The following is a 15,824-nucleotide window of genomic DNA, read 5'->3' as shown; positions in this document are numbered from 1 at the left end:
TCAGAATGCTATTACTTTCTTCTTCTGCATAAATGAGTGTGCAGATTAACTTTGTAAATTATTTTTCATAAAGCATTTTATAAACAAATTTATATACAAGGAAGAAACACATATACAGAGTTCACAAATTACCATTGAAGTGGACCCCTGGCCATCTTTTCCACATTGGGAAAACAAATCAGAGAACAAAATTATCCCATGTCCTAAATTGTGTCCAACCATGCAGAGAGTGTTCAAGTAATGTTTTTATTCATTTGCTGATTTTTTCCCTCAATGTGAAAATTATGCTTTTCAGTCAAGCTTTGACTTTGTGCAACCTCTTCATCAGAACTCTGGAGAAGGCTAGAAAGAATAAAGGCACCTTGATTTACACTAGGACTTCAGGCTCTTTATACCAAGGATTTCAGGTTCTTCATACCAACATGCTCTACAAGTGCTTTTGCAAAACAACCTTCCAATTTTCTTCCAATTTTTTTATCTTGCTCTATTAAGCATTTCAGAACAAGATGTCCTTCAGGATGTTCTGCAGTATGAACTTCTCCATCCTTGTCACCCCAATGCAGCTCTGCTGCTGCCTAGCTGGCAATGGCACTCATGGTAAGTTGACCACTCCAAGAGCAACCACAACACACACACTCAGACACCAACATACACTCAGACTTATCTAGCATCACTTCTTGGGTGTGTCCTTGCAGGTAGCTTAACAAAGCTGGAGAGATGGGTTCTAAGAGCTCTGGGGGAAGATCTCTGTAACTTTCTTACTCTGTGTGTTTCCAGTTCCTTTCAGCATACTTCATTGATTTCTGATATTCTATGTGCAGGGTCTTTGGGGATGAGTAAGAAGAGCAGAACCTTCCCTTCGTATTTTTCATTTAATATGTTAGGCAGGAACTAATAATTTCTGATATGATTATCTGCTTCATAAGCTTATTATTATCAGTACAATCAAACTCTACCAGTAAAACCAAGTGGGAGTATTAGCTGTTAGCCACCTTTTCAACAAATCTTCATTTTTTTTGCAACGACTTTTCTATCTTTGGGTGTGCCATGCCACAGGTTGTACATGGCCATTCAAGTGCCATCCTGTGTGAGCCAGCTATATCACCACTTCATGGATGGTTTCAATCATTTCTGATCTTAGCTTTGGGTGTACACAGCTTTTTAAAAAGTCCAGAAATACTTTATGCACCAAAGAATTCTTAATCTTAGCTGCCTTTTGGGCCATTATAGTGAGAATATGTTTCATTTCAACAATAAGCACTAGCTTCTCTGGTTGTACCTCTAATACTGTCCAGAGTTCAGTGATGTGCTGACTTGTAATGCTGAAATGTGTTCCTATACAGCTCCTCTGTCAACATGTTCCTTTGCTCCCAAATGGCATTGTCTGTTTGTATACTTTTTTGACAGCTGATGCTTCTGCATGTCAGAGCATCTTCATGTGGTCTTCAAAATTTATATCTCTGCCATCTGTGGCTTACTCCCGTACATAAGAAATTTCTTAAAAATATTTCTGAAATATTAAGCTTTACGCGATTCAACAAAATTATCTCTCAGTTCTTTCAAAAGCCTGTTTTCTCTATTCTTCATTGCCATATTGAATATAACACTGGATCACACAAATTGAACCATGTGCAAATGCAATAGTTTTAATTTTTCCTTGAATCAACTTCTACAATCACTCATCAACTGCATTCTTTTTCTTTGTCATAGTCTTTTCTTGTTAAGATCTCCAAAATCTACTTTGCCCTGGCATAACTGGTTCTATCACTGCATTGTGTGCTTTGCTTCATTTCTTGATTCTTTTTGAAATCATCCCATTTGGGTTTCCTTGATGCTGATTCACCACTTTTAGAGTCTGGCTGAAATTTTCTCTCTTGTTGAGTTTATTTGCCTGCTAGAATTTGTTCTTTGGTATTTTATTCACTTGCTGCTTATTCTTGAACTGTTTCACACCTTTTTTCCTGGTTTTGTGGCAATTTTCTGGAAGTTCTTAGATGTGATTTTAGGTCCACCTTCTTTTATAACTTTTCTTATGAATGTCTTTGAAGAACCAAAATCATTGTTTTTTATGAAGCCTATTTTTTCTTGTAATGTCTCTATATTTTTCTGTGACGCTTCTTTTCTTTTCCTTCCATCATAGAAACTCGCACATTTGTGACCCAGTTAGACAGCTCCTGGCTCCAGCTTCTGTTTCTGGTTTAAAATTAAATATTTGAGGTGTTTTAATTATAGGAGCAATTAACTATGTATTACCATTACTCAACTTGCTTGCTTGCTTCTAGACCTAGTGTAAAGATTGTGCTCTAGACAAACACAATTAACAAAATTTTAAAAAACAAATTAAAATAAAGAAAAGAATACAATAATACAAGTGAAACAACATAAACAGCCCAAAAAGAAAACACCAGTGGAATAATTTCTTTTCTATTGCTTTGGAATTCAGAAAGTACAGGCTCTTCTTTCTTGTTAACAAATAGCTGTCCAGATACACAGAGCCATAGAAACCAAATTAAAATGTTAATGAGATTTAAGAGCTACTGGTAGATTTCCCAGTCCTGAATATTTTATGATCTGTCACCATTCACAAAATGTCAGGATTTACCTTCTCTGAAGCTCAATCTTCAAAGACATAATAAAAGCATACAAACAAACCACTGACACTTGGTATAATCTTCAGCAGCAATGGCCCAGGGACACTTAATGCTTTAGCAATCCATAAAGAAAACTGTAGTTGGAGCCAACTGTATGTATATTATTGTTTGTTTGATTTCAATTTTTTCTATTTGTGAGCTCTGGCCAATACCCACCAGCAGTATCCATCTCTGCTACAGATGCTTGTCGAAACACGAGATAAACATACACAGGGACAACCAGGTCCTGTAGGGAAATAGAAACAGAATATCCACTCTGTCTAGTGTACAGCGTCCCGTATCCATTCCCAAGCATATTTTCATTAAGAATACAGACTTAGTTTCTGGATTCACAGTCTGGAAGAAAAGATCAAAAGAAGTAGGTGACTTACAAAGGTGCAGATAGAACCCCCGCTGTGATTCTGGGCAGAGCTTGGGGTTTTATCTAATAGGACTCAAAGGGCTAATTTTGGTTTCCTGTCTGTGCATTCAAATTCTAATCTAATAACATCCTCCAGCAAACAAATCTCACAGGATCTTGCATATTCTATGTCCCAGGCCTGATTCCCCTGGAGGTCTGCTGATTCTGGTCTGGTCTGCACTGCCCCTGCTATTTCCGCAGGCCTGAGTTAACAGAGAAGACAAAGGCAGACAGGAGACTTGGCTTACTCACTTCTAAGAACAAAGACTCAGGTTTTGACAAAGCCAAGGGGGCAGGGGTTGATGTCCATCACCCCTTCATTTCCACAGCCCTGAGTCTCTTCCTAGAGGCCTTCACGTGATCATGCCTATCTTAGCATGGGAAATCTTACCCTTCATTGACTAACTGATGAAACTTAGGAGGTCAGGCACAGAACAGGCAGCATTCATGCCAGGGAGATAAGTTTTTGTCTCCTTAGTGGCTCCTGGTCCAGAGGTCTCTCACTCAGCCTAAGTCACGGGGGGTTACAGCTTCCTGAGACGAGGCAGGGCGGTCCCCAACAGTGAGCTGTGATTTACACATTTCCACATGCTTCCTTTCTATCCTCTCCACACAATCTTAATACAGTTTTCCATGACAGCCACATGGCCCACAATAGTCACCCCTTTGGATTAAGAGAAGCAGTCTCTTAAAAACTTAATGTCTCATATAGGAATGATAATATTTTTATTTAATAAAATGTTCTTATTACAAAAATAAATTCTGCTTTGCATAATCTTTGAGGACACATATCATAAAAATACTAAAAAAAATACCACCCTACCATATTTTATTCCCAAGAGACTATCACTTTTCTTACCTCTTAGTATACCCTCCCAGACTCTTTTTGATGCTTAAATATGTATGTATGTTTTTACAAAAATGAAATTATACTATACATGCTGTTTTATAACATGCTTTCTTCAGTTAATGCTCTTCACTTGTCCTTGGCAATATATTTTTTCTTATATTACACTCAGTTCTTCAAACAAATTTCCTCAACTGCCACCAAAATGTCCTTTACAAATGGTTTCTTCTTAAGAAAATCATTCTAAAGGCACATATTCCATTTGACGTTCATGTTCCCTCAGTTCATCTTATCCTAACAAGTCACTTTTAATGACATTCATTTGTTGACAAGACCTGGCCTGATGCCCTACAGAACATCATACATTCTCCACTTATGTGGTGCTTCCTCATGGTGTCATTTAAGTTGTTTGGCTTTTGTGGATCCTGTAATTTAATATAAGTATTGTTACCCTAGTTTTTTTCTTTCATTTGCATTTGCATATAATCTCTTTTTCTATTCCTTTACTTTTAATCTGTGTGTATTGTTCATTCTGAGGTGGGTCTCTGGTAGATAGCATATAAATAGGTCTTGTTTTCTTATCCATTTAGCTACTGTGCATCTTTTGATTGGAAAGCATTTAAGCCATTTACATTTAAAGTAATCATTTATAGCTATATATTTATTGCCATTGTATTTTTATAACTATGTTCTTCAGTTTTCTTAATTCTTTTTCTACTTAAATAAGACCTTGTAACATATCTTGTAATACTTGTTTGGGGGTAATGAACTCCTTTAGCTTTCTCTTATCTGGGAAGCTCTTTATTTCTCCTTCAATTTTAAATGATAGCCTTGCTGGGTAAAATCACCTTCATTGTAGATCCTTGCTTTTTTATCACTTGAAATGTTTTATGTCAATACCTTCTGGCCTGAAATGTTTCTTTTAAAACATCAGCTCACAATCTTACGGAAACTCCCTTGTAGGTAACCATCTCTCTCTTGCCACACTTCAGATTCTCTCTTCATCTTAAACCTTTGGCATTTTAATTATGATGTCTCTTTGTGTGGGCCTCTTTGTGTTTATTTTGTTTGAGGCTCTCTGTGCTTTCTGAACTTGTGTATGGTTTTCCTTCACCAAGTTAGAAACATTTTCAGACATTATTTCTTCAAATATGTTCTTGATCTTCTGTTACCCCTGTGATATAAATGTTGTGCTTCATGTTATCCCAAATATTCCAAATATCCCAAAAATCTTCTCATTTAAAATTTTTTTACTGCTTGAATATCCCAAATATCCCCCAAATCTTCTTCTTTAATTTTTTTTTTTACTGCTCCAATTGGGTGTTTTCTGTTACCTTGTCTTCCAAATTGCTGATTTGATCCTCTGCTTCATCTAAACTGTTTACTTGTAGTACATTCTTCACTTCAGTTATTGAGCTCATCATTTCTGAATGTTTTTATGGTTTTTATGTCCTTTTCATGCTGTTTAAGTTCTAACTAAATTCCTTAAGCATCTTTATAACTACTTTTTTGAATTCTATATGTAGTAAATGGCTTGCCTCTATTTCATTTAGATCTTTTTCTGGAGATTTCTCTTGTTGTTTAATTTGGGACATGTTTGTTTGCCTTCCTATTTTGCCTGCTACTTTATGTTTGTTTTTAAATATTAGGTAGAATCGGCTATGTCCCCTTGTCTTAGTAAAGTGACCTTGTGTAGTAGGTATTCTGTGGTACCCAGTTGTGCAATCTCCTTGATCATCTGAGTTGGATACTCCAGGAATATTTCTTGTGAGGGTTATGTGAGCCCTCCTATTGTAATTACATCTTGACTGCTATTGGCCTATTCATGTGAGGGGTCAACTGTCAGGATGGCTAACTATGAGGATTGACCTTGACTACAGTGTACAAGCTGCTGTTTAGGTGCTGACCACACAAAGAAGAATTTGCCTCAGCAGGGTCTGGTGCCTGCTGAGATCTCCCTTTGGATGCCACTTATGAAGATTAATTTGATCCTGCTCTAATGTTGTTTGAAGCTGGCAAATGGGTATATTGGTTCTGGGAACTTTTGGGAGAAACTCATGCAAGTAAATAGCAGATGCTCCCTGTGACTGGCCCTGGGCAATCTATTTGGACCTACAAAACAATCCATAGTTTGTGACTGTCCTTGCTGGGCCTGGATGTGCTTGGGAAGGACCAAGTTGCCCAACAAACCCAGCTTCCACTAGCACCAAGCCATGGGCTGGGCAGCAACAGGGTTAAGGCACCCCAAGATTAGCCTCCACCTGCCTCTATTTACCATCTGCCTGTGAGGCTCCATCAGTTAAAATGCCTCTGACAGTACTCAACTTGCATGAATTAAGTTCTGAGTGAGTCACCAGGTAGGATCTAGTGGTGTTCACCAGATTTACAGGGGTTTAAACTTGATGCCAATGCTGGGTCTGAGGCCACTTAGCAAAAGTTTCAGGGTATACCAAGTCTTGCTGCCATCTTCCAGGTACCTGAAGACCTTTGCAGTGGGGCAGGGACTCAGAGAGTTAACAGGGTGAGCCCCGAGAGTTTATCAGGCTGAAACAGACCAAAAATTGGTCATGTGAAGAGAGGGTTGGGTGTGCAAGGATAAAATGGTTTCAATCCTACAGTCATATAACTTAGTCTCTCCTGGATTCTGCCAGATCTACTGTAGAGCCCAACCTCAGCAGGGAGGGATAAGGAGGTTGGGGCCCCTGGGAACCCAGAAGGTGACGACATTACTATATCTCCCATTAGGGGAAGCTGCTGGTCAGACTCATGGGACGGTAGCAGGAATGATCTCTACCCTAGAGCCACACAAATCAGTCACTGACACACTGAGTCTACCCAAGCCTCTGCACCAAAGGCCCAGGCTGCTGACTCCACTATGGGGCATGAGTTCCATAGTCTTGGGCAATAGGGCATGAAGAGGATGTGGTTATAGTATTCCCCTAGGCTGAGCCATAAGGAGGGGAGTGTTCCACTCAAGAAAGTTGGAGTTGGTGTCTTCAGAGAAAAAATTGGGACAACTGTAATAGCATAATCAATAAAATATACTTTTAAAAAATTAGGTCACTTGTCCTATAGCATTTTTCATGGTCTGGTTCAATGTTTGTCAACAAACATTGTTTGTCATACATCATTGGAGGTCTTGATTTTTTTTTCTCTTAAGATGCCTAGGATATGAAAATTATAAAAATGATTCCCAGTTTATCAATTATTCTCAAATTAGCCTGCTATGATTTCCAACAAGCACATGCTGACAATTTTAGGTCTATTGGCTATCTTTTGCTTCTTTTGCTCACTACTTTTCTTATCAAAGCTTAGACTAAGTAAGTCTGATGTTCCCGTAGAGACTATGCCTTATCTTCCTAAATCTTGGATAATGAGGATACTCTGTCATATAGTCTTGTTGGAGATATCCATTGGTTTTAGTTTTGCTCTCCTGTTTGTTTTATTTTTGTTGGTGGATTCAAGCAGAGTAAAAAGGTACATTGTCCCTACTAGTATCTTTCCTCTTTTTCTACATTAGCTTTTAAAATTTCCTTGCATTGTCAGAATTAGCTGTCTCAGTCTTGCTTTGTAACTTTCCATACATGGGATCAACTATTTTTCAAGAAAGGTAGAAAGATTTTTTTTTCCTAGTGTGGAATCAGATGAAAGACCAAACTTAGGTACTAGTGATGCTCATGCTGCTGGGGTATTTCTATTTCAGTGGACAGAGGTAGAAGTTCTACTTTTAAAAAATATCAACTTACAGTAATATTTTATAACATTACAGTAATTTTGCTTATTTTCTCTTTGTATTTCTTTACCTTGTGTTGAAAAACCTTGAGTATTAATATTATTAACATAATTACTTCTTTGACATATCAGATAACATAAAGAAAATGGTTTAAAAATAAGCATAACAATATTACTAAAAATAAAACTTGGAAGGAAATCTTGAAGTATCTTATTTCCTTTTATACTTACAATATTTTCCACTAAGGCAGTAGAATCAAAGTTTCATGTTATAAAGTCATTGAAAACAATGCTTCCTTTGTATAATTATTCTAGCAGTTTAAAACCAGTTTTTAGTAGAAGGCTATGGAGATAGAAGATAGCATAGGATAGCTTCCTGGCTTCTCTCTTAAAGGGCTCCCTCTGCTATTACTACAGTGTAACAGAAATTTCTTTGAACTATGCCAACTTTCAACATTATTTCTCTTAATTTTTTTATACTCTTCTCTCCACCACTTCTAGCACCCATGCACTATCTTGACTTTTCCAGGGGTGTCCAACCTGCAGCCCATAGGCTGCATGCAGTTCAGTTAGACTGTAAATGTGTCCCAACACAAAATCATAGATTTACTTAAAACATTATGAGATTTTTTTATGATTATGTGTCACAATTTATTTGATGTGTGACCCAAGGTAACTTTTCTTCTTCTAGTGTGGCCAGAGATGCCAAAATGTTGTATACCTCTGATAGCCATACCCTCAGTATTGCCTACTCAAGAAATGATATCTCCTTCTGGCAAAGGTGTGTTTGTTGTTTCTCTAAATCCTGCTTTCTGCAGGTTCCCTTATCACTTCTGGGTTATCCCCAATATACAGTATTTGCCATTCCACTACTATTCCCACTGTATTTTTGTGGTTTCCTGCTCCAATTTGATTGGTTTTGAGGAAAATTCCCCAAATTCCTACATCATTTGATTCTGACTTCTGTAATTTCTCTCCACCCAGTATCACTGAAAGTGTAAATTGAGAGGGCATCATTTGTTTCTCTGGTTATTTCAAGGATTTAGAAGGAGTAATAAAAAGATCTGTACTTGGACTTATGCCAAATTACTACTAAAACCCACAACTTTTAAGTGGCCTTTGCTATTAACAACTGAATCCAAATTCATTTGTTGGATTACAAATTTGTTAGATTATAAAAGGCCCTGAAGTTATTGTACCTGGGGGTGATAACTGAATGTATAGAGGAGAAAGAAACTAATTTAGGCATGGTTTCCAACAGTTTGCCTAGACCTCAATTTTGCTGGGAGTTAATAACAGCAGTCTGAGTTGCCATAGGCCTATGATACATCATCTCTTCACTAAGCAATACATTTAAATACATTTATGAGGTATTAACTCTTGATCCTATTTTTTAAATAAAAGATGGTAATAAGCAAGACATGGGAGGCAATTTGTATTAAACATTTGATTCAAATACTCTGGTTACATTTTACAGTGAGAGAAAATACAGGCAGGCATTATGCCCATAACTCTCCTAAGCAAATAGGCTTGATACCACTTTATTTTATCCTCATCACAGCATTTTTTATAAAATCTCAATAATTTCCAGAAATAAGCCCAAGTCTCTGTGATCAATTAATATTTGACAAAGGGGGCAGCAGCATACAATGGAGCAAAAATAGCCTCTTCAAAAAAATGGTGTTGGGAGATATGGACAGATAAGTGCAAAAAAATGAAACTAACTCGACCACCAACTTATACCATACACAAAAATAAATTCAAATAGGATAAAAGACTTAAATATAAGTCATGACACCTTAAAAGTCCTAGAGGAGAACATAGGCAGGAAAACTTCAGATACTCCACTCAGCAATATTTTCACCAATTTGTTCCCTAGAGCAAGGGATATAAAGAAAAGAGTAAACAAATAGGACTTCATAAAAGTAAAAAGCTTCTGCATGGCTAAAGAAAACATCAGCAAAATGAAAAGGAAACCAACCACATGGGAAAATATCTTTGTCAGTGATACCTTGCACAAGGGTTTGATTTCCAAAATATATGTAGAACTTACATGACTCCACACCAGGAAGACAAACAATCCAATTACAAAATGGACAAAAGACTTGAACAGACACTTTCACAAGAAGACATACAAAGGGCCCAGAGACATATGAAAGAATGCTGAGAATCACTAGCCATCAGAGAGATGCAAACTAATACCACAATGAGATATCACTTCACAGCGGTCAGAATGACCATCATAAACAAATAAACAAACAAGTGCTGGAGAGGTTGTGGAAAAAAGGGAAACCTAGTACACTCTTGGTGGGAATGCAAACTAGTGCAGTCACTGTAGAAAACACTATGGAATTCCCTCAAAACACTAAAAATGGAATAGAGTTTGGACCCGGCAATTCCACTGCTAGGATTTACCCTTAGAATCCTAAAATACCAATTCAAAAGAACCTATGCACCCAATGTTCATAGCAGTGTTATTTACAATAGCCAGGTGCTGGATGTAGCCTAAATACCCATCAATAAATGAGTGAACGAAAAAACTGTGGTTTTACATTTACATGATGGAATACTAGGCAACACAAAGAAAAAAGGAGGTCTAACCCTTCATGACAGTGTGGATGGAACTAGAGAGCATTATGCTAAGTGAAATAAGCCAAGTGGCAAAAGACAAAATACCATATGAGCTCACCCATAAGTGGAACCTAGTTAACAAAACAAACAAGCAAAACCAGAGACATGGAAATAAAGAACAAACTGACAGTAACCAGAGGGGAAGGGGAAAAGGGATAACAGGGCAAAGACAGGGAAGGGTGAAGTCAAGGAACCTTTATAAAGGACCATGGACAAAGACAACTGGTTTAAGGGAGGATTGAATGTGAGAGGTTGGGGTTGGTAGGGCAGGGAGAATAATGAGGGAATAATGGGGACAAGTGTAATTGAACAACAATAAAAAAATGAAAGCTTCTAAAAATATCAATAATTGTCCTTCAAACAATTTTTAAAACACCTCTGAAATGTTGAAACATGTACCATCTTTTTTATTATTATTATTACTGAGTCTCATATGATCTTCCAATGATATACTCTTCTTACTGAATAAAACATTCTCTTTTAATTATAATGCTTTCAATATTTATATTTTTCTAAAATGCAAGATATTTCTAGCTCTGGCAAGTGTGGCTCAGTGGTTAAGTGTCAGTTAAGGCACATGCCTGGGTTATGGTCCAGGTCCCCAGTAAGGGGTACATGAGAGGCAACTACATATTGATGTTTCTTTCCCACTCTTTCTCCCTTCCCCTCTCTAAAATAAATACCTAAATAAAATCTTAAAAGAAAATACAAAATGTTTCTAAATGTAATTTGTAAAATTTCACAAGCTATATTGTATACATATAATTGAATTTATTTTTCACATTTAAATAAAATAGATTTTTTGTCTAATTATTACTCTCTTATCAGTTATTTATTTAAAATATGAATGTATTTCAATACATCTTCCCACCTAATGAGTTTGTCATCTTTTACTGTTTTAAAAAATATTTAGATTTTGTCATTGATAAAGTAAATTTCACTTTAATGCATATATTCATTATTCATGAGCTTTTCAACAAATTATATATTTTATATTATAAATAATTAAAACACAGGTACTTCATGCTATATTAGTATAATTATTTTGCAATTGAAAAACAAATCATGCATAAAATGTTCAATATTTTGAGGTCACAAGGCTAAATCAAGGGCTGTCTGCAAGAGGGCATACCTGACCCCATCATTAGAGGATGCTGTGTGACCAGGGAACAGAGTAACAGTTTGTCAAGCAGGTGACAGGGATGATATTTCAAGATAAAGATAAATCTCAAACAGGCCTCCACAAAAGTGACCAATATACATTTAACACATATTTGAAAATTGCCATTGAAATAACTGCTTCTGTTATAAACAGGGACAAATTTTCATTAGGAGTGTAAGTATAATATATGTTTGACACCCAAATACAGAGTAAGGCAAATATAGGTTTATTGTTTTGTGTACATAAAACACAGTTTATCCTTGTTCTATTATTTAAAATTATTGTATTGTTTTTCATACAAACAACTATAAACCTACTTTTGCCCTGCCATGTAATATAATTGCATAATATTTGAAAACATAAATAAGCCAAGATGAGTAAATAAAAATTGACACAACTTTACAAATCAGTAATAAACACTTGTCAACATTTTATATGAGGCATTTTGTGCATGTGTGTAAATATTTATAGGTAGAGATTTCAGTTTTTTCCCCACAATATTATACAGTTTTTTTTCACTTTATTTGCTGAAATATTTGTAAACCATATGGTTAATTTATATGTGGGTATAAATTAGCCATTCCACTATAATTGAACAATCCCATTGTTTCAAGTATTTGTTATTGATTTCAGAGAGATAGAGAAAAACATCAGTCTGTTGCTCCACCTATTTATGCATTCACTGCTCAACTCCTGTATGTGCCCCAACCAAGTATCAAACCAGCAACTTTAGTGTATGGGGGTGATGTTCTAACTAATTCAGCAACCTGGCCATGTCAGATTGTTTCTAGCTTTCCATTATTGTTACTACTTTGAATAACATATTAATAAAGGACTGTTTTAAAAAATATACAAGGGTGAGCAAAAATAGGCTTACAATTGTAATGCCAATAAATAATATGATAATTAATATATAACAATGCAAGAATAAACTGTGTTTTGAATACTCACAACCAGACACCTACTTTTGTCCACCTCTGTGTATCTGATTATCTAATTGATGATATTGAGATATTGATGGGTTGGATATGTATGAAGTTTTGAGACTCTGATAGGGACTTCTAATTGTCTCTCCAGTTTGACTTTGTCATGCCTGCAGGCTGTACTGTGACATAGCGCTGGCAGTAAAATCTGACTGAAGATGGACCTATGGAAAAGTTCTGTTAAAAGAAGGCTGACATTCTTGCCATTGTTCCCTTTTGCTTTTAGCATTAGAATGTGAGAAAAAAATTGTCACAGAGCTGGAGTTTTAGCAACTACATATGGAAAATAAACAGCAATCAAAGAATGGCTGCATGTGTGTGCACACAGAGCAAGTGTTGTGGGGGGAGGGAGAGAGAGAGAGTGTGAGAGAGATATTATGAAGCTTCTTTACTACCCCCAGATCTTCCATCTTCAGTTTTCTCATTATGTGAGAAAATAAACACCTAAATTGTTTCGGTCACTACCACTTTAGCTTTGCTATGGACAATTTAATTCCTAATTTATATAATAGGCAACTGCCTTCATGAAAGGTACATTGCCACCAACTGCATATTAAGTAACCCATTTCACTGTGCTCTAACTACCACTGGATATCTTATGTTTCAACTTTTTAAAAAATTATATGTAAAAATAACTTTTATTTAAAATTTTATTTCTTTGATTACTACAGAGATTACTTTTTTTCCAGAGTTCAGTTTTTTATTGAATGTGTTGCAAAAGAGGTTTAGTCAAAAAGACCAAAGCCTGTATCATCATCAGACTCCTCAGATTCCTCTTTCTTTGCTGGAACAGCAGTGGTGGGGGCAAGACCTCCTACTGGTGCACTATCCGCTGCTGTGGCAGGTCCACCAGCCCCTACATTGCCGATGAGACTTCTGATATCGACCTGGGCCAGAGCCTTTGCAAACAAGCATGGCCAGAAAGGTTCAACATTTACACCATCTGCTTTAATGAGGACATTCATCTTATCCTTCATCACTGTCACTGTCACCTCATTGTCGTGTAAGATAAGGGCCCAGCAGATGAAAGTGAGCTCTGAGATGGTGGCCATGATGTGAGCAAGTGCTAGGTGAGGGCTGCTGGGAGTGCTGCTGGTTGCTGGATCAAGTGAGGGCCCACCTGACCCAGGCCTCAGCTTCCTGGGAAGGACTGAGGACCTTACCAGCAGTTGGGGGAACCAGAGATTACATTTTAAAGCATGATCATTGACTTTTTGTGTTTCTCCTCTTGAGAATTATGTGTTCCTTAGCCTATTTTTTCTACTGGGATATTTACTTTACTTAATTTACACACTATCCAATGTTGACCTTCCATGTGTTATATTTTCCATTTTATCATTCATGAATTTTTGCAATTTTTATTTTTGTGCTTATTTATTACATTTTGTGGTTGTTTTAAAGATGGTGCGTTAATGCATAGAAAATCCTTGAAAACTTTCTGCCCCAAATCAAATACTGACATTTCTTTCTAGTTTTGTTTTAATGTCACAGTATCTCATTTAAATCTTTAATTTAGCTGAAATCCATTTTTGCATAAGGAACATAGCCAATTCATATTTTTCTATGATGTATTACTTATCTCAATATCATTTGTCAAATAATTTATTTTCCCATTTATCCTAAATCAATTTATGTGTTATTTTGTATTTCTTGATCAGTAAAATCACAATATTTTGGATGTCTATTATGTACCAGCATTGGTACAAATAAAGTGATGTAACAAACAGCCTATTGAAAAGAAATTAACAGTTTATTTTGGAAATAGGCAAAGAGTTTATTTCAGTAACATGTGATCAGGACTGATAAAGGGATCATCTCTGGACACTCTGTCCCTTTTTCTTTTTAATCCTGTGTGGAGTTGCCTGTTAGAACAACCTTTCACACATTTGATTGTATAGATTACTTCAGGACCTGTATATGCATTATCCCACTAAGCACTGGTGCACATTATATTTATGTGTGATGTTGTTGAATTATGAGGGCTGTGCCCTCCACTGTGACTTGCTTCATGGGATTTCATCCCTTTGCTTTTGAATGTCACCCAGCTCAGCCCATGGTTTCAGAACGAGGGTGTCCTACTGCCCTCTGAGGCCCTCTACAGAATTCATCCATATCTACTAGTTTACCTAGGTCATCCTGCAGAAACACCTACAATGCAGAAATACCCATGTTAGATTACCAGCAGGAACTGTCTTGAGAGGAATGATGTTCTCAGAGGAGGAATGTAACCATACATCAAAGGTTCTTTACAGGCTCAGATTTTCAAGCAAGATATAGAATCTGTCAAACTGTCAGAAACCCAGCATGAACCGAGTCAGTCTGTGTGAAGTCATATCGTAGTGCCATTGTTAGAGAATTCTCATGCCCTTATTCTTTTAACTAAAAATGAGCAAACATAAAAGTTTTCATACTATTGCTTTATTTCTTACTCCAATAACCACAATTCCCTCTTTTAATCAAATGAGGTTAAAATTATATTTTAAAAGGAATTTCTGTGTTTGTTTGGTTTTATCTCCACTTCTGGAGCCAAGTGGGCCATCACTTTGTGAGCTACAACTTGTGGATAAAGTAATGCTATGACAGTTGCCCTTTGTAAAAAGTCATCGCAAGCAATGACGACAGGATCACAGGGTAAGCTGGGAAAATTTTTCATGTTAGTCTCAAAAAACAAAAACTTAAAAATAAAGAGTACAAATTATTAACAGTTAATTCTGAATCCCCAAATCCTCTGCCACAGTTTTTGGAGAAGTACATATTTCCCATAGCACACCACAATACAGTTTAACTGATATTTGGCCCTGAACACCTAAAACTTTACTATTTGTAAAAATTAACAAACAGAAACCTCATTTAAAATGGAGTAGGGAGTCTAGAAGAGAGAATCCTCCTGTACTTGTCACTCAGGGCACACTCCTGACCCCAACAAGAAGAGTTGTACCTTGCATCTCTGATAGAAAACCTACCTTAGTAGGAAGAAAAAAAGATTTCTCCTTGCCAAGTGGGAGCTGGCCATAATTCAGCCAATGAAAAGTCACTATACTTCAAAATTTTAGTTTCTCCCTAAGAACTCTTCATTTATAACAGCTCCTGCAAGTCCATAAAAAAGTGTTTCAGTCCTGTGTTTCTCTGGACATGCTCATGGTTCACCACTAGGCTCCATTTTGTCCCTGAATAAACTTAGTTAGCTGGAGAAATATATGCTATTTGTATGAGGGCAACAATCTGATGCCAGGTTGAGCACGCACAGGCCAAAGCATTCTCTTCTGTGTTGATTGAGACTCACAGGGCCTCGAAATGCTCAAAACTGGAGAGAGAACAGAAATAAAAAATCAAGGAGCACAGTAATATTTATTTGCCAATCATTCTGATCCATTTACATTTCTCTTCCTCAAAATGGAATTCCCTAAAACAGTGGCCC

General features: G+C 36.6%; 1 protein-coding gene and 1 pseudogene across 1 annotated transcript; both read right to left on the bottom strand.

Moving 5' to 3' along the window:
* Positions 1 to 250: 250 nt before the first annotated feature.
* LOC123810307 lies at positions 251 to 2,581 on the bottom strand (annotated as a pseudogene).
* A 10,550-nt stretch (positions 2,582 to 13,131) lies between these two features.
* On the bottom strand, positions 13,132 to 13,458 carry LOC123810510 (60S acidic ribosomal protein P1-like). Its single transcript, XM_045826313.1, has 2 exons — positions 13,387 to 13,458; positions 13,132 to 13,305 (listed from the first exon to the last, which is right to left on the bottom strand). The coding sequence occupies exons 1-2, from the start codon at positions 13,456 to 13,458 to the stop codon at positions 13,132 to 13,134; spliced, it is 246 nt and encodes an 81-aa protein (XP_045682269.1).
* Positions 13,459 to 15,824: the final 2,366 nt, after the last annotated feature.

This window comes from Phyllostomus hastatus, unplaced genomic scaffold (genome assembly GCF_019186645.2).
Source record: "Phyllostomus hastatus isolate PE091 unplaced genomic scaffold, TTU_PhHast_1.1 phas_scaffold_60, whole genome shotgun sequence".
Lineage (NCBI taxonomy): Eukaryota > Metazoa > Chordata > Mammalia > Chiroptera > Phyllostomidae > Phyllostomus > Phyllostomus hastatus.
Note: the sequence above shows the minus strand (reverse complement) of the source record. Positions and strands in the feature narration are given on the sequence as shown.